The 24,207-nt window shown below is 41.3% G+C and overlaps 1 protein-coding gene across 4 annotated transcripts in view; it reads right to left on the minus strand.

The window, feature by feature from the left end:
* NME7 (NME/NM23 family member 7) overlaps nt 1-24,207 on the minus strand; it is a 94,316-nt gene that overhangs the window by 46,264 nt on the left and 23,845 nt on the right. For 3 of the 4 annotated variants that reach the window (XM_074807755.1, XM_074807765.1, XM_074807783.1), the window contains exons 4-7: nt 19,026-19,136; nt 15,282-15,332; nt 12,639-12,846; nt 8,756-8,861 (exon numbers count right to left, since the gene is read on the minus strand). In XM_074807755.1, coding sequence (XP_074663856.1) covers nt 8,756-8,861; nt 12,639-12,846; nt 15,282-15,332; nt 19,026-19,136 — 476 coding nt within the window. The remainder of the gene's footprint in view (nt 1-8,755; nt 8,862-12,638; nt 12,847-15,281; nt 15,333-19,025; nt 19,137-24,207) is intronic. The other variant, XM_074807773.1, reaches the window with a different exon arrangement.

The following is a 24,207-nucleotide window of genomic DNA, read 5'->3' on the forward strand; positions in this document are numbered from 1 at the left end:
CAGACTTTTCACTGATAACCTGCCAGTTATTCTCTATTTCATATTTGTGCATTTATTTTCCCTCCTCCATGGTAGTGCTATGCAGCTGTTTATATTCAGCTTCATTTCTGCAGTTCATCAGCAATGTTCTGAATTCTAATCACATCCTCCAAAACTGTAGCAGGCGCTTGGTACCACGTGCAAACACTGCAAGCATGCTCGGTCCTTCCCCATCCGAGTCATTAATGGCAGTATTGACGGGAACTGGCCCAAGGATGGGTGACAAGATTTCACTTGTAAAGCCCTTTTAATTTGATGTGCTCACGTCCAGCCCAATGTTCAGGAAAACATTTAAAGCTATGCAGATGCCTACACTGCACAGATCTAAACATACAGATTACTGCATTAAAGGAAAATTTTGGATTCCTAACAGCAAGGGACTTTGACAAAGGCACTGATACTCAAGTGAATTAGACTATCTGGCTCTATTTTACCTTCCTTTACGCAAAGCATACTCAGAGAAGTCAGAGATCGGGGCAAAGCAGATTTTCCTTCAAAAGACATGCTGGTAACTGTCCATCATATGATCACTATCTAAGTGGTTTAAATGAAATTATAGACTCTTGATTAATCAGTTTCCTTGGTATGAAAGAAGTTTCATTAGCCTGAAATTCCCCAGACCACTCAGAATTAACTTTTCTCTAACCTTTTAAGAATGAATAAAAATGCAGTAATAAAGCACTTGTTCTTAATGTTTCCTGGGGTTTTTTTATGTTAACACCATCGTCCCTGCATGGAGATGATTTTCAGCCACAGGAGCACCACTAATATAAGTCTACTGAACACTATTGGGACACGCTCTTTTTCCAGTAGTAGGAGGATACTTCAGTAAGCTTCAGTCAGGATTGGCTGTGCCATTTGATCTGTTTTTTCTCTGAAGTATACTTCCTCCTCTTCCTTCCAGTCTCAAACTGTCAGAAAGGATTTCCAGATTCAGTTCACCTCCCCCTCTACCTTAATCAATTCAAATGTAAAATATATTTTTCATACTTTGAAAAAATAAATGTCACTTCCCCACTAGCCACTGAAATCCAAAGACGGTTTAAGTTGGGAAGCCAGTGTCAAGTCGCTAAAACTTTATTCAGGAAATAATCAAGACACAACAAAGGCTTGGTTTCAAAAACAAACATCCCAAGCAAGGAATATCCATCATTAGAACTACAGCAAAGTAAAACACAGATGGAGGTGGATGGACTACTGTTCTCAGGGAAGCTAGTTTTCTTCTAAAAAACAGTGATAAAGTGGTAAAGTAGGTTGCTTTTATTTTAATCACTTTTTACTAGCTTCTCTAAAGAGAACAAAACCAACCAAACAAACAAAAACCCAGCACCACCAGACACCACCAAACACTTCAACACCCAAATATCATTGATTCATGGAAAACACAAGAAACAAATTGCATTTAATTTTGCATAAATGTCTTCTGCCTGGGCAAATCTGACTGGAAAAAAACACCTGTATCTGAAAGCATAGTGCTTTACTAGATAGTTTTCACATGGTTGCAACACTAAGATTGCCATATTGCATGTGGGAATATCCAGAGGTCACATCTCAAATGATGTACTGTACTTCTCTGAAGCATCTGCAAAGATTTGCATTCATTCCACTTTTTTTTTCCATTTCCAAATTCTATCCTCAAATTTCCTTCCAGACTTCTAACTGTTAAGTGTTCCAAGGCTATCACTGATGGCCCTTTGTACTCAACCTTGTTGACAAGATACAAACAAAAGTTCTGCCTACGCTGAGGGGAGGTCCACAGCATCTGCACTTCACCCTTCTATGATGAATACTTATCACAGACAAAAGATATACTTTCAGATTACTTATTAGAAAATTGCTTTCTCATTTTTTCTCAAATATGAGAAAACAGCTTTCTGAAAACTTTGTTCTACTTCTAAGTTTTCTGAAAATCAAAATTATGAGTTACTTAAACTTATGTCTAAAAACCCAGGGTAAAAAAAAAAATCCAATTTCCAGAATGTTTACAATTTTAAAAAATCTTATCTAATGAATACAAATTATCTTGATAAAAACAATTATATAGATACCTAGTCCTGAGAATGATGATAGATTTGCACCTCTTCTATCCCATCCTCTTTTTCTTTTCCAGCTCATTTCCTTTCCAACCACATACTACTAACTATACTTAGCCCACTACAGAGGTCAACTGGACATTTTCACAGTGATGACTTCTCTCTTTCAAAGAGCAACAATTATATATTGCATGTCAGGAACAGCTCTTCAGCTGTTTGCACTCAGACATATAATCTACTAAAATGCTGGATTTCAGTCCTTCTCTCTCCACTTTCTCTTGTAAAGTAACTTCACTTTAGATCCTATGGAAGTAAACCCTGTTTCTGTACCTGTTTGGGACTGAACTATTGTCCTTGGAATTCTTTCTGTCAGAGGTAGGTTTGACTCTGGAGCGAGAAACTACTCTTTCAATTAAAATTTTTCCAAGTCTTTGCATAAATAAGGAAATATGATTCTTATGGTTACCTGTCATGCAGCGTTTTGTTGATCAATATAAAGGTCTTTGAATCTCTAAAGCAGTCCAGGAGGTATTAAGGTAGGAACACTCTCTAAGATTTATCACCCAGTCAGAACAGGTCTAAAACCACATTTCCACAGAACATCTTTTCCACTTGGGAAGAACCCGCTCCTGCTCCTTTTGTTTTCTATGAGACTTAAATTTTAGTTGAAAAATAATGTGGAAGACAGAACTGTAACTTATTATTATTATTCTTATTTTTATTACAGAAGAGGGACAAGGGTTTAACTTACCAGCAATGTTAGAACAAAATCTCAAGCTTAACACATACTAGGAGAACAAACCTGTCTGGGTAGGCAGTCTCACATCTAGGAGCCCTCAAGACCACAGAGGCTTCCTTATCTCTAGGCTGGCCTTTCAGTTTGCATCAGGTCCAATAAATCCCTGACTAGCAGTTTTCTTTTTCAAGTCTGTGGCACAGCTCTAGCCCCAAATTTGTTTTTGACAAAACTCTGACTTTAGGAGAGCCCATATCTCAGCTTGGGAGTGCAGAAAAGGAGGGCAGGATCTCACCTCTTAAGCTTTGTGCTTTAACCTAAGTATAAAATGTGAAATATAACAAACTTCTGACCTCAGCCTTTATAGCCTGATCATCACTACTTTCACAACTTTTTCCCTGCTCATTCATCAAAGGAATTAAGTAAAAGCTACATCAAAGAAACTTTAAACCAGTCATGAAATACCAAATTCTAATTCCTACAGCAAACATGACTAAACTGTTACACATAAATGCATTAAAGTTAATCCCACCCAGTGATCTACAAGGTGCTATTTCTGCTGACAAAACAGTCAAGTCATAACTGTTCTCAGGGTATTAAACTGAAGTTCATCCATTTTGGTGCATTTACAATTTTGGCTTCTGAGCACTACTGCTAATACCTCCAGACCTAGTAACATGAGGGGAATTACAAAAAGAGAATGTCTAAACGATTGCAACTCTGACCTTGTATCTGAATTATCAGAAGCTCCACGCAGAAGAACCAGTTGGGTTACAGAACACAAATCCACACTAAAACTCACCAACTATGAAACAATTAAGGCCTACAATCCTAACCAACACACTGAGGAGCTGTGCTTACTAGTTACCATCCTCCTTGACTGAAAACTGGTCTCAGGAGAAGAGACGGAGGAGGTTAAAAGACAATGAAAAGCGTGGCACATTCTAGAGGGGCCAAGCCACATCGTGTCTCCCCGCCACACCCCTGGTCAGTCCAAGTCTGCATGGAGTGGTGTCAGGTTGCTTTTGCATTCTTTCAGCTCCCAAGAAAGAGGAATTGTACTGCTCTCGCAAACCCTCTCGAGAGTTAAAATACGACCACCTCACCACTGCCAACTTTCCAGCCAGCCAGGAAGGTGCTTCATCTCCACCGGGAGGAGCCACTGGAGAATGAGCTAAAGCAATCTAGTCGGGAGCGCTGGGCTACATTGCCTTCAATGGCCTTCCCAGCTGGTTTCCCATCTCTGATCTTCCACAGGAGACATTATGCTGACACCAGACCGACAAAATAGCTATTGCCTTACTTCTTTAAGAGGCACGTATCATACACATTCCTAGAGGGCCAGCGATACCACCACTCCAGCATTACCAGCACCCTTGACAGCTGAAGTTAAACTTCGCGTAACTCCCCCGACAGCCTTTATCTGGCCCCAGGGTTCCTCTGTAGGCTGGCAGACACTTTTGGGACTCTCACTTACAGGACTTATCACGTGTGTGAGGGCTGCGCCAGGTCCTGCTGCAGGTGGTCAGGCTGCGCTGCGGCGGCTGCCTAGCAACATGTTGCTGTATGCCTGTCAGGAGAGGGTCAGCAAAGCCAGAGATAAAACCAACAGTGATTTTCCACTGCTCTGTCACTGGATAGGAACCCTATAAACCCTCTATGGTAATCAAAGTCAGTTTCTAAGAAAGGACTCTGTCCAAGAATTAACCAGCGTAAACTAGAGATTAGATCCAGCCTTTTGACAGCAAGGTAAGCTCGCTGAAAAGCCTCCTAGATTACAGCTGTGGTTAAAGCAAACCATCTTCCAGGATCGAAAAAGAGAAGATTTTTCCTTCTAAGAATGAGTTATGCAACAGATTCTGGAGGAAAAAGAAACTCTGGGAAAAAGGACCAGAAAGCAAAATTCAAATCATTAATTTGGTCAAACATTCCTGCAGAAACAAAGACTAAAGCTCCATATAAGCTCAAATATGTAAGTGAAACTTCAAGTAATTGTAAATGTGTAATGAGTGGATTATATTCATGGTAAATTAGATAATCAAGTTCAAAGCCTCAGCAGCAAAAAGGTTTATTTTTAGATACTCGATACTGAAAATTTGTGGAGCACAAATCAAATCTGCAATGCATAAGAGGCTCTGCTGCTTTGACCCATATAAAGTCCTCTCCATGCCTCTGCCCCACCACTTTTTCACGCTGATGGCCACACAGGATTGCCTTTCCTCTCCAGCTGCTGTGTTTCCACTTACATTCTCCCCTCCAGAAACAGCAGGGTGGACAGCCACAGCTAGAAGCACTGTCGCTAGGGGTAAGCAGGTTGCTTATTTTTAAGACCACACAGTCTCCTACATGCAGTTTTGCCAAAAGGGCAGCTCACTAGTTGCCATAGCACCTACTTCAACTGAGACACAGGAGATGTTGCTGGTATAACCAGAATGTCTCGGGTATCACTGAACACTGCTGCTAACAGCCGTTAAAAGGGAAACAAGATGAGCAGAGCCTCCCCGCTCTGTCGCGTATCACTGAGCCCAAAGAGGTCAGCCCTACAGATGCACAATCCACGGGGCCAGCCTGCTCCACTGCTGTGTCTCTCCTCTCCAATCCCTGAAGCTGGGCTTCTCCCTTCTTGTCTGCCTGTTTCAGACAGGCAGCTGAGAGTTCTCCTGAGCAGACTGTTTGGTCCCCCCAAACCCTCTCAGTATACCATTCCCTGACTCCAAAAGAGTCCGCACAGGGAAGGAGGAATGGTGGCATTTCTGTAGAGACAGCCTTCCAAAACATGCTCAAAACTTTAAAAGCCTGAAAATCTGTAGGAGGCAAAGGCTACGTTCCTTCAACTTTAAAACAGGCCGTTTAATCATAGAGTAATTTCAGAATTAAAACTTCCAAAAACTGTTGCAAAGCTAGCACACAGCTCTCTACTCTGTTGCATGTGGTTCTTCCAGGTGCGACGATGCGAAGTGCTTTATAAGAAGACCAAGTGTACCAAAAGAGATGCCACTCAGTGATATTTTTGTTGTTCCTCAGAAGAATAGGCTGAAGAAGATTATGAGAAAGACTAAGGAAGACAGATGAGAACAGGCTAAGAAAGCCAAATCCTCTCCCCTGCAACACTCCTGGCCCATTGGGCTGATGCTGGAGAGTCCCTGCAGCCCTTGTGAAGAAGGATTCACCTCACCTCAAACTGCAGACTGGAACCAGTCCAGTTGCCATATGAAGTCACACCAGTGCTCTCAGCCAAAGAGGGAGGCCACCACACAGCCACAGTGACTCTTCCCTTCCCTAGGCCCAGCTCCCTGTCAGAAGCCAGATTTCTGGAAGTTTTACAAGACCTCCTCAGCCTCATAATCTCTTTAAGAGGTGCAGCACCTGTGGCTTTTGAAACATTCAAAGTAACATTGGAGAAAACAGGCAGGAATAACAGAGCCTAGAAAAGTAAAAGCATAGCCAGTCCCTGAATTCCATCACTCTTGATACTAATTTAAAATTGATAGAACACTTTGCTGACTTAGAAAATTCAGTTTTGATTTCTTCATTCTGTTGAAGGTGGTAATCAAAGCCGTATGGACGGAGAAGGCTCACACAAGGTACACTCTGTCTTTCAAATTTTGGTTGCTGTTTGGCAGCTGTGGTCTGCCTTTCCAGTCCTCTGTGGTGTGAGAAAAAGGACTATATAGCGGATATTAAGCTCAACTTTAGTCCAGTGTTTCTAGTGCTCACATTGCAAAGCTGGGTGTACACTCACATTTTCTGTTTACCTGTGTCTGTACCTCTTTCCCTCTCTCTCACCACCGCCACCTCCTCCAGACACTCACACTCCCAGAGGGGAGTGCAAATAGGGCCAGGATTTGTCCTTTGGTGATTCGGAAAAATTCTAAGTAGTTCAAGAAAAAAGACAGAAAGGAACAGACAGGGCACTATGAAATCTACGGAAGTGAAGATTATAAGTAGGAAGGGACAACCTGAGCTCACCAAGAGAGAGTCTAAGCCTCCATATGTAATAGAAATTATATCTTAAGTATGAGAAAGCACAGCCCAAGCCATCCACTTTGGTACTTTCACAATCAAATTAAGGACCCTGCCAATCCTGCCATAGAAAAGGTTGTCCTCTGAAAACACTTAGCTAGGTAAGATCGTAGTCCCAGCTGCTGCCCATATTTCTGTGAAAGGAACATCACTCTGTCTTTGCTGCATGGCAGACTTATCAGTAGCAGATACCATACAAGGCCTCAAAGAGATAACAGGCATATTATCAGCAGTGAGTGCGACACTCTTTCTTGTGAAAGCCATTTTTTTTTCAGCGAGCTCTCCAGACATCCCACTTGAGGTGTGAAAGGCCTGGAAACTGCTACGGCCACTTCTGTCGTTTCCATTTCAGCTCTCCACAAAGACGTGATTAAAATGTTGCAGTGTGCTCTGCATCTTCCTAAGAAAAATCTCAACACTCTCACATGGCAATATTTATTCTGCACTCAAAAATACTGTTGCAGTGCCAGAGCCAAAATATTTTACCGCACTCACTGCTCCTACACATGCTCCTGTATCTAAGTTCAGGACACAAAAGTGAGACTATTTTTGCATGGTAACAGCTGGGCATTAAACATTTCCAATACTCATATGGTGAGCTCCCAGGGCATTCTCCAGCACAGAAAGCATCATGGAGTCCAACAAATGCCTTAGGTCTTTGGCTCACTTTCATAGAGTAAACAAGCCTTTTCTACTTTCCATCCCCAGCGCATTCAGCAGAACAAGATTCATATCAGCAAAAATCCCCCTTCATGAGTAGTTTTAATGCAACGCGTTACTGCGTGAGTGGAAGACCCCACAACAACACCCTGCATGGCTACAGGCTTGGGGAGGGGGGGCTGGAGCTGTCTGGAAGAGAAGGATTTGGGGGTTCTCATTGACAAGCAGCTGAACATGAGCCAGCAGTGTGCCCAGGTGGCCAAGAAAGCCAACGGCATCCTGGCTTGTATTAGAAATAGTGTGGCCAGCAGGAGCAGGGAGGTGATAGTCCCCCTGTGCTCTGCACTGGTGAGGCCACACCTGGAGGGTTGTGTCCAGTTTTGGGCATCTCAATACGAGAGAGATCTCGAGGGGCTGGAGCGAGGGCAGAGGAGGGCAACGAGGCTGGGGAAGGGCCTGGAGAATAAATCCTGTGAGGAGAGATTGAAGGAGCTGGGACTGTTCAGTGTGAGGAGGAGAAGGCTGAGGGGAGACCTCATCACTCTCTACAGCTCCCTGAAAGGACATTGTAGAGAGGTTGGTGCTGGTCTCTTCTCACAGGGAATTAGTGACAGAACGAGAGGGAACGGCTTTAAACTGCAACAGGGGAGGTTCAGACTGGACATGAGGAAAAAAATGTTTCCCAGAAAGAGTGGTCAGAGAGTGGAATAGGCTGCCCAGGGAGGGGGTGGAGTCCCCATCCCTGGGTGTGTTTAAGGGCCGTTTGGATGAGCTGTTGGGGGATGTGGTGTAGGGGAGAACTTTGTAGAGTTGGGCTGAGGGTTGGACTCGATGATCCGGAGGGGCTTTTCCAACCTGAATGATTCTGTGATTCTGTAATATGGCGAGGTGTCCCGCTGTCGCTCTGCCATGAAGATGCTAACCTCCAGCAGATGAGCGTGGTGGGCAGATGGGAGCAAGGACATGGTAAGCTGTCACAGTAAGATTCATCAAATCTCATGTACATTTTTATCCTTCTTTTTTTCACCTCTTATTCTGAAATTAACAAGTATCCACATGGAAAGCACATGACCCACCCTTCATGGAACTGAACTGCAGAAATACTAAAGGTGTACGAAAGACAACATATCTGCATACTTTTGCATGTACTATGAAATATAACTTGTGCTCTTGCAGTCTCATTTCTCCCAGAAAAGGGCACAGGAGTCATCATGGATACAATGAAGCACACATTGCTTTCACCTCCACTATCTGCATTGCTTACCTTCATTAACTGCATGAGGCTTAATAATGCAACAAGTACAGTTTGTGAATTTTGCACTGTTGACTGGTCCGTGGCCTCCACTGGAAGGAAAGAACAACTCCAGCTCCTGAAAACAATTGTAATTGAATACATTTTAGATCAATTTAGCTGCATACATCAGCTTTTATCATAAGTAACAACATCTTAAGTATCCATATTCACAGAAGAGAAACCTAAATTACAGTTTTTTGTGCTACAAATACTTTTTCCCTATAATATTATAGGGATAAATGTATCTTTCCCCTCTCTGGAATTATTGCTACAATCATTAAACCTTGATTTGAATATTTCTTGCAATGTCTTTCTTTTCACTTCTGCAACACAATCCATTTCCATTCAAGCATTCAAAATGCTGCTGCCACAATTATTTGGTAGAGGTGTTCCCAGTTTTGTGAATTCTCTCTCTTTTCTCAGTATCCTTCCCAAACCCACTCCCATATACACATATTTTATCTTCCCTTTTTTCACATCATCTTCTCCACTATATGGGCAAAAACGCAACTACCATCCATTTCTCAGTATGTTTTCTTTCCATATAGAAAACTAACCTCCATCCCATTTGTTTACAATTTTTTTCCTTTTGTCTTAACCAACTAAACTTTGTCTAAAATGGTTGACTCACTCCTCAGGCCTTGACCCTTTTTTTTTTTTTTCTTTTTTATCTTACTGAATTGAAGCTGATGATCAATTGCTCTGATTTCTGGGATGAAGCAAAAGCACCTCTTTGCCTCAGATCACTTCCTTTCTTCCTACAATCTCTATTCAGGTATCATATAGCTTGGGTCTTAGACCATACTGGGGTGAGCTTGACGGCCAGGTTTCTTTCCTCAGTGATATTTTTTCATCGTTCACTGCCAGCTTCACACTTTTTCCATACCATTTATTCACATATGTTACACAATCTGCCAATTAACATTAGTCAAATGCTCAAAACACAGATTCCATTTCAGACCTATTGGTCAAATTCAGTAAAAGAAATGATAAATTTCTATTTAAGGAAAATAATAATATCCTGGAAATAATACTACTGAATCTACCTGATTTTTTCCTGTGTAACAGTAGCAGTGCTAAAGGCCATTTCCTGGCATTGTCTCATTTAGTTTACTACCTCAATTCAGATGGAATGGACTTAGCTACATCCCAGTCCTTAGCTGATGGCCCTCTGACTCTTCCTGTAACCCTTACCTGAACAATTATAGAATTCAAACTAATGGATCTTTCAATAGAAGGAAAACTTTTTTTTTTTTTCTCCGAGCAAATAACCCAAGCAAATAATCCACATTTTAAGTGGGCATATCAGAGACAAAAGGGTTCATTTCCTACATCCTTCTACTGATAAAATGCTGCACACTTCAAAGACCTTGTCCCACTTTGTTAACTAATGTTTACTCTAAAAGAAGCAGCCGGGAAAAGACAGTAAAATATTTACAAAAAAATTATTTAACATTTTGTTTTATCCATTAAAAGTCATAACAGGAAAGTAACAAAGTAATGCTGAAGGACTAGGATAATGAAATGCCAAACTACAACCATGTGGAGCCTCAAAAAGAAAATGCTTTTCCTTTCCCTTTATTTCTGATCTATAGAAATTCCAAAATTTGGCCTGCAGAGAGACACCAGCTTAAAGTATACCAGAGGCATACTTTCACTTGCCATTTAGCCCCCAAAAGAACAATGCAGTCTTCCACTCTAACTGTTCAGTTTACAATACATTTATTAAAAGTGGTTGAGACCAGTTTTCCTTCAGAAGAGTTCATTTAGGTCCCTTTATCTTATATTTCTTTCTTTTCATCAAAGCTTCTGCAAGGTGCAGTCAACTAGTTTCCATGGCAACTGCTCTACAGCCATATAATACTGGGCCTACTAAATTAAAACAGGCACAGGGGTATTAAATTCACAATTTTGGTTGATTTATTGAAGACTGGTATCAGTAACACCGCAAAGATGCACACACCTGCAAAAGTTCAGCAAAGTAATCCCACAGTCATAAAAACGCTGCAGATGAATGGGGCCTTCAAACAGCATTTCAAAAATAATGAAATGCAAAAAGAACAACAAACTTAAGCCAAAGCACATAGTTATGCTTCTAATCAAAATTTTATGCTAATAGATCCTCTTTCCTACACTCTCGCTTCAAAAGCTGGCACAGTTGTCATGGCAGTACACAGGAACAAAGAGAAACTTTCACCCTTATTTATGAAGACATCTAGCTATTTAACCAGAACTACGAAGACTTCTATGACTGTAATTCCCCTTCATCACAAAAGATCAATTTCATCCAAACTCCTTCTGACTCTGTACCATCTTCATCAAGTCTGCCAGCAGGAAAAGTACTTCAGGTCCAGCGTATGATTTCTTGTCAAAACCAGAGGCACACGGAGAGCATCCCGCAGCCCAAGCATGGTGCAGGTAAGTGAGATGAGTGCTTGACCAGCAGAAAACTACCCACGCCTTGCAGTTTAGCTTGCTATGCCACACAGCCTAACAGCCAGCCAGAAGAAGAGGCTGACCAGCTCTGCCCTCACCACCTGCATAAAATCTCTACGTACATTTTCTAGTATGCAGTAATTGGTGGCTTATTAGGTATCCTGGGGCAGGTCTCTCTCCTGCTGTGCTACTTCAGGGCAACGGAGCTGGTGCAGGGTCTGGAGCACAGGTCTGATGGGGAGCGGCTGAGGGAACTGGGGGGGTTTAGTCTGGAGAAGAGGAGGCTGAGGGGAGACCTCATGGCCCTCTACAACTCCCTGAAAGGAGGGTGCAGAGAGGGGGGATGAGTCTCTTGAGCCAAGGACCCAGCGCCAGGACAAGAGGGAATGGCCTCAAGCTGCGCCAGGGCAGGGTCAGACTGGCTCTTAGGAAGGATTTCTTTGCAGAAGGGGCTGTTGGGCGTTGGAATGGGCTGCCCAGGGCAGGGGGGGAGTCCCCATCCCTGGAGGGGTTGAAGAGTCGGGTTGACCCAGTGCTGAGGGATCTGGTGGAGTTGGGAACAGTCAGTGTGAGGTTCATGGTTGGACTGGAGGAGCTTCAAGGGCTTTTCCAACCGAGATGATTCTGTGATTCAGCTGTTCCAGTTTAAATAGAGGAAAGACTAGGATCAAGGGAGCAACAACTGGTACCTTCTGCTCGCTGGTCTAGAGCTAAGATACCACAGCGCAATACCAATAAATCAAGAGGTAAACTTTGTCCTTGCCATCATTTATCAGCATATCTACCCCACAACAATGCACACAAATAGTCACCTCAATTCTTAGAAATGCTGGTAATATCTGTCACCCGGTCCCAGGGCTTTTTCTTAGCACTAAGGAAAGACACACTGCGAACCAGGCAAAAGAGAGCCGAGCACCTCAAAGCCAAGCCCACTGTATTATCTCTCAAAACACAAAGCACTACGAAGTGGCTTGTTTTCATGATTATTCATTCTGAGCAATAACAGCAGAGGAAAGTAGGCTGCAGGCAGAGGACTAGTGAGGACTGTGGGGGAGAATAGAGAAGTGAAACACGTGAGGGCACAAAAAGATTTGTTTAATCCCTTCCTTTTTATGACCAACATTGGTAGGCTATAGGCAGATTACGCAGACTGTGCAATTAACTCAATGTTTGTGATGAACAGAAGACATTAAAAATGAGCAGGCATGGTCTCCTGATCAAAGTGACCAAGCTTCCCCTTTGTGACAAACAAGATTTCTGTTTTCAGACAGTTTATTTTTCCATGCTAGAAAGGATCCATGAAGAATATATAAACTAGTTCTGAGCTCAAGTGGGGGAAAAAATGAGGAATTCCTGACCCAGCTGTTACCAGATCAAGTAAAAATAAACCTCAGTCAAGAAACAGTCAAAAACTTACTTGAGCAGCTGAAGCAACTGAATCTGGGCCATGAGCTGCATTTCTTAGGCCATCCTGTCCAAAGTTCGCTCTAATGCTGTCTGGTGCATCAGTCTGAGCCACTGCAGAGTTTGCTGGTCCCAGTAATGTTTTCCATTTACAAACCGCATCATCTCCTAAGATTTCCATAGCAACAATGGGACCACTCGTTATAAACTGGAGAAGCTCACTGCAAAATGGAGACAGCACATGGTGATCCAGGCTACAAATTAAGACCAACAAAAACATATGATCGAGTGGAGATGCTCAGAATTCAACTCAGCAAGGCCTTGAGCAATCATATCTAACTTTGAAGCTGACTCTGCTTTGAGGAGGAGGTTGGACTAGGTCATGTGCAGACATTCTCTTTTTATTATAGTTGTAGAAAAAGAACCAGATAACACAAACTCACTCAAGCTACTGTGCGGTATGTTAGACTGCAAAAAAATTTTTAAAAGATCAGTACTGGCAACAGTGAAAGAGATCCTGCTAACCACTTGTCTGACAGGAACAATTCTTAAGTCTCCTCTGCACAGGAGGATTTTAGGATTCTCACACGTGAGCTGTGTGTGCTGCCCACTGACACAACTTCAGCACTGCTGTCAGGACGGATCGCTCCACTGCCCCGTGCATCTCTCCTGTGGATTTCGCCCAGCCAAAACCCAAAGTGGGAGAGAAGCAAGAAGCAAGATCTGGAAAGTTCACAGGGGAAAAGGACTTAACCACAAAGTGAGTTATTTGCATAAGCAGAAGTCACCTGCTTTTAATGGGATGAATCTGAGTAAGGAGAAGCTTCCCTCCTGTCCTGACCACCTCACTTACATGGAAAACAACCACCCAAAACTGGAAACCCAAATGTTCTATTTAAAAACTAAATAAAACACAGTAACTATAATTCTGTATCTTTACAAAACATGCATACCAACAAGCCTGCCTTTTCACTGGGTAGTCTGGACAGAACCAACAAAGCAGAAAGTTGGATGAATGCTTCTTCTATTACTTTCTTAAAAAAAGAGCTTTGCACAATTATAATTGTGGATCTCTTATGCTTCTCTGACCATCTTCTTCCTAATGATCATTTATGCAATGATCAGTGGGCAAGAAGAGAAGAGAAATCCTACTAGTTCTTTGCTAAGGGAACGATATTAAAAATATGAAAAGTTACATAAACATAAAAAAACTACACAGGGAAAAGCTATTGCAACTCAGGTTCCATTGGTCAGAGACTGCTTGTTTAGGATACAGTTAAGTGACACACATACATAAACCCAAGAAAAAAAAAAGAGCAATTTTATAACACTGCTTATTGTGCAGACTAATCCTGACTATTAAATAAATTTTAAAAATTAAATTCTTTAATATGAAAAATATTATTTCCCAAAGAAGTAGAATTGCTAATTTTCCCTACTATTTGCTAGAATTGACTAGCGAACTTGGAAATTAGATTTGAATTTAAAGAGAAGTAATACAATGCTAAATATAAATGAGTCAGAGATTTTACATTTCACTGCCTTGACGATCCTTGTTCTATTTGATTTGTAATGCTTTATAACTATTTGTTTCTAATTTAGAGAAAAATCCTATACAGACAATGTAGCCAATAGGACTGTAGGATGGAAGATGGGCACATCAGAGTGGACAAAGGCTACAGTTCCTCAGATAATTACCATCAGTGTAGATAGACATCTGTGAAATACCACTACGGGCAAAATTCTTGCTCATTTATCAACATATTCAGGCAGGTTTACTCAGCAAAGAAAAGGCAATTCTGAATCTCCCTCTGATCTTCAACGTGGTCAGACATAGCCTGGGGCCATGTGTCTGGGAAGGGCTTGAGTTTGGACCCACAATAAATCACTGCTGTTGCAGGAGAGTAGCTGGCAGATCCTAATACTCAAGCACTTCATGGCAGTACTGAAACCAGGTCCTTTGACCAAGTCAGTGCAAACTCAGGGTCCCACACAGCTGAAAAGCACAAGGCAGAGCTGCACCCTCTTCCTAAAAGAGGCAGACAGCCAAATCCAGAGGGACGAAAAGAAAGTTGTTTGTTGGCACTTTCAGGCAAAGTAGAAACGACACAATCTCTGGGTCATAAGCATCAATCTGGTCAGTTATGGAAACACTAAGGTGTTTGATGTTAGGTGGAGCAGACTAGCATCATGGAAGTTTGACGTCTTGTTTAAGGGTAGCAGTTCAGTAAACAGCTGCTCCATGCACTATCCTTTCACTTACTTATGATCTAGGGTACTTGCTACCAAATCAGTTCTCACAGTTAAGTGTTCCCCACTACTTCTCATTACCTGCAAGCTCCACCCTGATCCTGAAGATGCTCCTTCCCTTGGCTTTGAAGTTTTGCCTTGCTAGGAGCATTTTCACTTCTGAGAGACCAAAGACATTCCCCTGATATCATCAGGCTCTAAAGAGTGTGAGTTAAAACCCTGAATAGCTGAAATAAGGATCTGTCCCTGGAGGAAGATGAACAGGGTGCATACTTTGCAAAGGGCTCCACTCAACTAAGACAAATTCTGATTTTCCCATGGTCCTGCAGTACCAAATAAGGTAAATGAATCCTGTGCATTTAGTAAATAAGCTTAATACATGTCAAGCTGAAATTGATATACCTACTTATAAAAAGGTTTTGATTGGTGGTCTACGTAAAAATCAGCTGCTTCTTTTCTGGAAAAATAAAAAGATATAGATATAGATGTATAGATATATAGATATATACACACACACACACATATATAAAGCCCCCTGAAAACCACAAAATATCATTCATCAACATGTTTCTACAGGTAATGTCTCCCCAAACTGGACAGCTTGTGGGGTGTTCACAGCTAATAACAGAAACTACATTTAAATTTCTGTCATATTTTGTGTGGCTACAGGTGTAGCTTGTAGATGACTCCCCCTTATGCTCCTGTTCTGTGAAACCAGTAATTACTGAAGCCCGTAGTATGGACTTTCAGGGTCTCTGATGGTCCCCACATCCTCAGGTTGAGAAATAAATGCAGCAGAGGCGCCTTCTTGCCAAGCCATTCGTTTGCTGTTTTTGTCTTTCATCTCAGTTTGACTGTGTATGTTGGTTAATGAAGTTTGGCTTTAAAGCATAAATAAACAATTTATCTGCTTCACTGGAACTTATTTCCTTATCAAGACTAGTGTTTGATTGCACTAGTGCACAACAGAATATTGCATAACCTGGTTTCCATTCAGTGTCCTCAAATGTTACAAGTCACATAGGCAGCACAATGCTCTCCAGATTAAAACTCACTTTTTGCCACACTTTCCCACTTGAAAACTCAATTTGGTCTTGCTCTTCCCATCAGGCAACACAGCAATTACTACACACTGCTTTCTCCCAAAGCAATGGGCTTTCTGTAATGAGGAGAGCTCCTCACACTGCCAGGCAAATAAAGGCCAGCAGGCATGAACAGTATGTCTGTAGCACAGCTGTTACTTAGCTTTTACGCAGGTACTGGAAGCAAAGGTACCCTTTTCAGAAGGGTGGTGGCCCTCTCCGAGCTCTGCATTGCCACAGCCATGTTGCTAGCAGCACTGGACTCAGCTACCGAACTACACAAGTTTCAGGGACCACCAGTGCCCACACTATTGTGTGGTTTTCACCCCACCACCCCCTGCAGCTAGCCAGCCTACTCTCTTCCCTGCTTCTTCTCCAGCTGCTTCTCATGTTTAACTCTTGCTTACTGCACTGCTTTTGCTGCATGGCAACAGCTAGAAAAATCCATGGAGGTTTTCAAGTAATTTTGCAGCTTCAAAATTCCAGTTCAGAAGCACAGGCTTGGTCTTGGCTTGCTCCAAATCCTGGTGTATACCAATTTCTGAAGCTGGAATTTGTGGAGAAGGACAAGCTCTTCAGGAGGATTGACAGGTGAAAGGAAGCAATATTGCTCACCCTTAGTCTGGGTGCAAAGTTCATAATCAAAGAAGAGCTGCATGGAGACTAAAAGATTCCCACTTGGAAAATGGTTTTTACCTGCAGAAACAGTCTTCTGATCTTTTCTGGTCTCCATGATTTTGCTCACTCTGAACAGGTCTCTTTACTGAAAGAAATTACCTGCATGTTTTTCAAATAACAGATTCTAAGTATGAACAATGGCGTGGTTCTGTAATCTCTGGAACGTCTCATGTCTCTCTCCCATTTGCAGTCCAGACTTAAGCCCAGTATTGCCAGAGGAAAGAAAGAACCTCAAGAAGAACCTCAGAAGAATTTAATTTTCCTAACCTTGACAAATATTTGAACAGTCACAGCCTTCTCCAGCTTTTTTATCGAAATGACCACCTGCTCATTGGAGCTGAATAATTCCCAGTTTGCTGCTTTCAGTTCAGTGTAAGTATGAGCCATTCAAAATTCAAAAGATTTTCACTGACCATAAAGCTAATATGCTTTCCTTCCATTTCATAACTAAGGCAGAAACATGATTTAAAAGTGATGCTAGTCACAGGAATTCTTGCGGTCTCAAGCTTCAAAATTACACTCTGCAAATAGCCTAAAGTTTTTGCTTACAGTTCACTATTTCATCAGAAAATGCTCTTCTGAAACTAATTCACCAAATAATTTTGGAAAGCAAATATGAAAAAGGTATGCAAGTAGATTAAGTATTATAATTTCTGAAGGTGAAGAAATATTTGAGGAATATATTTCTGAAACAAATTGAGCTCTACTACTGAGTTAAGCATTCCTATTGCAGTAAATACAGAACTGCTGTTGCACTGTATAACTTAGTTCCTTTTTCATTTCATCTCTCTCATTACTTCTCTGTTTTTAAGGCATGGAAAACAGTGTTCATTGGGAATAACAGACTGAACTGACATATGATTAAATGAAGAGACTAGAGAGCTGACCTATCAAAGCAGGTGCCTGCCCTCAGTTTCATATCTTGGCTACAATTTTTACAGAAGGCATGAACCTACTTAACAGTTATTGCCAGACAAATGTCAGTAATAATCCCTTTAAAAAAAGCAGTGGATGATGATGCTGGTTTGAACAAGCATGCCTGCAGAGATCTAAGAGTAGAAGACTTTGGCAAAGCCACAGTTCTATAATTTTTAAATGGCACAGTCCCAAGAAACAGAGTATATAGTATGCAGAGAAACCACAAATACTCAAGACAGTACTTGAAATACATCCAGTATCACAGCCCAATCTTGTGCTTATTAATAATTATTTTCAATTATACAAGACAGGCAGAAATTTTTATATAGCAATAGGCAATAAAAGTTCAAGTCTCAAAGTTTCTTCCCTTCAGTGTGAGTCAACTCTAAAGCACGTGACTTGGCTCAACAGTTCTTCAAGTTCTCAGACAGACACTGAAATAAAGAACCACTCAACACAACACTCCAGGATCAAATCTCTCAGACTGCAGGAGATCAAGCCAAAAAAAGCTGGCTTGAAAGACATTGTGAATTGTAAATTAGCGTTAGAAACCTCACTGAACTCACAAACTGGAGTTGCTTGAGGGCAGATCTGGGACCAGTATCATCAAACACTGCAGCAGGTGAATGCAGAGACAAGAGAAGGAAGTCCCATAGTAGTTTTATCAGTATTTCAGAAAGCCAAAAACAGTTTGAGGTAGGGGAAAATTGTTCCTGACCTCACACAGAAGCCATAAGAACACATGAAAATGGTATTATGTAGGACAGATAGCTTTTGTTTTCAAAGACATGTCATACATGAACAGGTTTGGCAGAGCAGCAATGGAGAAATAGCGCAGCAGCTTTGGGCAAGTCTTCTAGGGTAAATTAATTGTTTTCTTTCCTTTGCAATATGCCTTTTTTAAAATCTTGTGGCTCAATGAGATAAGTGGAGAACAGTGCAGGTTTGGGGCAATTAGGAAGATGCATGAGTAAAACCTGTCCAACCCTGCAACAACACCAGATCATTTGCTGTGCCTGGGACTTCCAGTCATTAAAAAGCAAACAAGTTTGGGTTCTGACAGCACAAATAAAGACAACAGATCTACTGAGAGCGAACAAACCAACGACTTTAAGGACAATGCTGTTATAATCAGCGATATGGTTTGTATCAGGAAGCCATGAGGTGAGGACACACACACGTGTCAGTAGTACACAATGCTGAATTGCTAAAGCTGTGATAGTCACCTTGGATTCGTGCAGAGACATTACATATTTAATCACCCATACTCATTGCACAGAACTTTTTAATACTTAGCTTAATTCTCCACACGCTTTCAGAATCCTACATGATTATGAAACCGATGAATCTTCCCTCTATTACTCACTGGAATGGATGTGATGTGTGGAACAACACAGGATAGCTTCAGAGAACATTCTTAACTACAAAAATAGTATTTAGATACAATAGAGCTAACGTTAACAATTCCTTACCTTGAAAGCACCATCATTTTGGCTTTAGTTATTGTAAAGCCTGCATTAATAATGATATCAATTAATTCTCCAATCTTGGTCATTGCATCGGGTTTAATCAAAGCCAGCGTTCTGGGGGGGGGGAAAAAAAAAAAAGTAGAGAGATACAGCCAACACTACTTTCCTTAGAGGATTTGGTGTGCATGTTGAGTTTATATTCAGATAAAAAACATCACATCAAAGAGAGAAATTCTGCCATAGTCAAACACCCTAGTCCCAGTGTCTCATCAATTTCCACACTGTTCTTGAATGCCTGCACAAAACATTATTCTGATAAGAACGACTTTTGCACATTAACAATTTCCTCGGTTTTCTAACCCAAGTCAGCCCACTGTTCCACCAGCAGTCATTATTTACTGGCTTCTCCTTTCACTCTCAGAGCAAACAATTTTACCACTTCTTCCTTAGCTAGTGTGTATCTCTAGAGCTCCTCACTCACAGCTCAGGGTTAGAACACAACTGATTTGTTAATGTCTCCCTACACTTGCTCAGCTCCTTTTTTTTCCTAATGTTAATCATTATATACATAAAAATGAAGCTGTTAAAATTTCCTATTTAAAAACACTACTTAAACATGTACCTCTTCCATAAAACTCAAAGTGAAATGATTGTTTTATTATTACTTTTAAAATATTTGGAGGCCTCAGTGAGAAGAAGGTCCTATTGTGCTTGGTGCAGTACAAACACTTCATGGTATACAATCTGCACGCCAAATAGCTGACACTGTTAATAGACACAATAAAAGGTTGGCAGAAGAGGTATTACGTCTCTTATACTGACTGACAGCTATATTCTAAGGGAGACCAATCCAAATATCTCTACATTCTCCCCCACATCTTTGTTTCCAAGTACATCCTGTCTTCTCGATAATTATCTTTTTATACTGTACATCCCAAGGCCAGGACTGTTTTATTAGTGCGGTTTGCATAGCACCAAGTACACCATCAGCACTAAACATATTATTAATCAAAAATAACAAGCACAAAAAGAAGGTCTGTAAAATGGCATTTTCTATTTGCATTCATCTTGTGGTGAGTCAGCTTCAAATGTGCTCAGCTTACAAATCAACAGATTTATTCAACCCGGCATCTCAGAAACTCCACGTCTCTGACAATCCTATAGAGCTCTTTCCATCTTTTACACTTTTCAAATAATGAAGGCTACCCAAGATAGAATTTTTTATTGCAGTACTTCCCTAAATGAAAGGCAAATAATTGCAAATTTCTCATTTTATATACCAGCATTGCATGAAAAGCAGCCTTTAGGTTAACAGCAATATATTCTAGGCAGGGCAAATATGCTGAGGAGATGGATGAACTTCCACTACATTTATCTTGAACCTTAAGTGACCCCAGATTGACAGATGCTTTGGGAACAGACAGACTATCTATTTCACAGCAAATCTAAAGGAAGGGAGGTGTTAGGACCAGGAAATGTAAAGAGGAAGATCCGAACGTATGTGACATTTCATCTGAAACTAAGGGAGAGACATAGGTGACCTTCAGACCTCAGAAACAAACACAGATTTCCTCCAGCATCAGGAAGCTCTTACACACGGACAGACCAGCTTAGGCTCAGATCTGTTGGGAAACAGAACACAAAAAGACTGATGGACTAAGGGTGTGGCCAGAAACTGCATGAGAGTGGTCAACCAAGCCTACGCTTCAGCCCATTGCAGTGCAAACTAAAGTCGGTTCAGCCCTGTCTTCAGCTCGGGAAAGGCTGACCTCTGGCAAGTATCCAAAACAATTTGCCAGCATATTCCACGCAGCCTAGAGCCTGTTGCCTGTTCCCCTCTTCCCCAAGGATTTCACAGCTCCACCTCATTTTGTGATATTATTTATCATATGACAGGGTGTGCCATGTGCATCGAGGCACGTGAGGGGGAGCAGCTGCATGCTTGACCGATGACACGTACCCACCCGGTCACACAGTGCATGACTTGCACCCTGGCGTAAGAGGTTCTCCACTCTGCCGTTTACCAGGAACACAGGAAGCTTTCCAGTGCTGTTTGCATTTCCTTGAGGAATACTTTTTTGAATCTATGTTATTACACAGGCTATTTGAGACAGACTGATAATGCTAGAAATAAATTGTCCCTTACTTTTCCAATTTCAAGCTTTCTAGTAAAACTGTAATTCCTACCCATATGTAATGAAATATTGCATTATGAAGCAATTTGCCTAGAAGACATTAATACAAACTGCAATTAGCAACTCTTACATCTTTTCTCTAACACTGATATATAAACTTTAACGTTTCAGTGCGAGCTTCTCAGAGATATGCAGGATAAGAAAAGTATAACTCAGGATGCTGAAGACTGTTTCCGAGATTGGGTTTTGATTCATGTGCCCTATTTTTAGTTCTAATTAGGACTATGTTTCTTGTGGTTTGACATGATGCAGTCTGCAAAGTACATTTTGAAACTGTTTTATGTCTAGGAACAAAGGAAAAAGAATAAAAATTAAGCTAATTTGCTTACATTTTCAGAGGGACTGTACGACAGCACTGCAGTGAGTACTGAAACAACAGAAGATGGGAACTGATCAAAGGAATGGTACACAAAGCATGCTGTGGCTATGCTTTTGAAATCTACTCATTTCTAATAATAGGACTGTTGCATGTACAGTAGCTTATGTCTTGTAGGAGAGGAAACACTGATTATGTCAATGACTAGAAGCAAGAATAACAATACCCCAATCAAAAAAGAATTCCAATATTCCTGGTTGAGACACAAGCTTTCTAACACCATTTTCAAAACCAGTGATATTAACTGACTCAAAGTATAGGCTACTTAGACAGGACACAGTGATCAGACAAATGTTTACCTCAGGTTACAACCACCCAGGATCACAAGTGAAAGACTACAGAAACAGAAAGCCCTGTCCCATGCCAGTGATTCCTTCTGGGGTACACTGTAAGTAAGCACATGCTTACTTACCCATTTTAGTCACTGTTTGTGAGATAGTTTCCTTATGATACACTGGGAGGGGAGGAGGGAAGAACACTCAAATATGGCTGTATTCAAAAATTAACCCAAGACTTAAGTAAAGTAGGTGTAGAAATTGAAGCTCCATAGAACTGTCTTAATAATGTTAACCTAATTCTAGAAAGGGCCTGTGCAAACCTAGCCTCTTTTTTGTACCTCACGTACCTAGAGCCACATTCACTTGCTTTACTGACAAAAACAAAGGTCCCTAATTCAAAACATTCAAGACTTTTTATAAACATTCCTCAGTCTCCCTCAAAGGCCATCGCTGAGGCTGTCTGCACACATATTCAGTGACCAAAGAACGTATTTCCAAAGTCAAACTGCTGATAGTCCTGTTCAGCACAAAGGCAAGAAAAAGATGGGGAAACGTTCTGCCTCATACAACATCCTTTAAATTATTAATAGAATTTCAACTACAGATTGTTTTAGGAATTATCACATAGTGCAGAAATCTTACTATATCTATTTAACTAATAACTGCTGCAAAACCTGCTAGGAACAGGCCAAAAAGACAAACACCTCACATGCAACTATTATGCCCAAGGACTCTTTTAATATGACCCTGTTTACCCAGTGAAAGCTTCTGTGAAGAAACTGGATTTTGAGGATCTCTTGCCTGTTTAAGACACCTTTCACTGTGTTCCTTTGGGCTATTCTGAATATGTAACACCACTTGCATATCTGTTATCTTTCAGATGACATTCCTAACATGTTTTCCAAACAGCTGACATGTCATAAATTCCCCTCCTTCCTTTTGTAGAGCAGTAGAAAAATTCACACCCTCCCAAGACCACTTCATTGACACAACTACAGTGTTGCTGTATAGATGGCAACTTCCCTTACAAGAAGAAAATGTTATTTCATCATAAGCTGCCTTTTCTTGGTGTAACTGCATCAGCACCAGGGCTGATACTAGTTTAGGCAGGGCAGGAATATAAAAGTTTACACTGATATAAAAACCACAAACAAGGCAGATGTAATCTACCCAAGACTCCACTGAGGAACACAGAGAGTAGCCACATATACAGAAGCCTTCCTCTGGTGTTCTCCACCTCCTTTGCTACTCTTCCACCATGCCCAACCCCACCTTGGAAAAAAAGTACTAGGAGAACTCCTTTTGGAAAGATATTGCAGCAGTCATTTCCACAGCAAGGTTTTTGTGAGGTTTTGCATGTTAAAACTTGCAACTCTTCCTATATGTCTGCTTATGTACAACTCTCCAAAAAGAGTTCAAAATAAGCCCAGTTATTAGGAGGGAGCAAGAAAGCAGGCAAACAGGGCTCACTGGAACATCATACCTAAGAAAATATTCTGTGTTCTTTTCAAGAAAAGCTGGGGCAAGTTATCAAAATTTATTAATTTGCAAATTCAGAGATTACCTGCACTGCAGTCAAACCAGATTCCTTTTCAGTTAATCTTACTGTCATTTTATTAGGTCTCTCCTGATATGTTTGTTCATGGATGGGCTCTTAAAAGTCTTTTCCAAAGCAAGCCTTTCAACCAAAATGAGATGATGAGTCTTATCTTTATCCATTATAAACAAAATTTGTCTTAACGAACAAGCCCATAGGTTTTATTGACGTTCTCAATCTATACTTCCTGTCCTCACGCACACAGAGTTTCACGGAATCACACAATTACAGAATCATCTCGGTTGGAAAAGCCCTTGAAGCTCCCCCAGTCCAACCATGAACCTCACACTGACCGTTCCCAACTCCACCAGATCCCTCAGCGCTGGGTCAACCCGACTCTTCAACCCCTCCAGGGATGGGGACTCCCCCCCTGCCCTGGGCAGCCCATTCCAACGCCCAACAACCCCTTCTGCAAAGAAATACTTCCTAAGAGCCAGTCTAAACCTTTTCTGGCGCAACCTGAGGCCATTACCAGTTTAGGAGATGCTGAAAAAATTCTCAGAAAAAATCCTCCATAGTGGGAAAAACAATGGAGAATGGGAATGAGCCTCTCTCACTCCTGTTCCCACTGTTTTCAGTTACTACTACTAACACAGAGTAGATCTGACCAGTAAGGCATCAAGCTTCTACACAGATCCCAGAGAGACAAGTGCTAGTTTTGCAAGATCCAGGCGTTTTGAGCCCAGCACACATCAAGGCTACTGTATCAATTCTGCCCCAAGGGAGTCCACAAATCACG

This window comes from Strix aluco, chromosome 2 (genome assembly GCF_031877795.1).
Source record: "Strix aluco isolate bStrAlu1 chromosome 2, bStrAlu1.hap1, whole genome shotgun sequence".
Classification (NCBI taxonomy): Eukaryota; Metazoa; Chordata; class Aves; order Strigiformes; family Strigidae; genus Strix; species Strix aluco.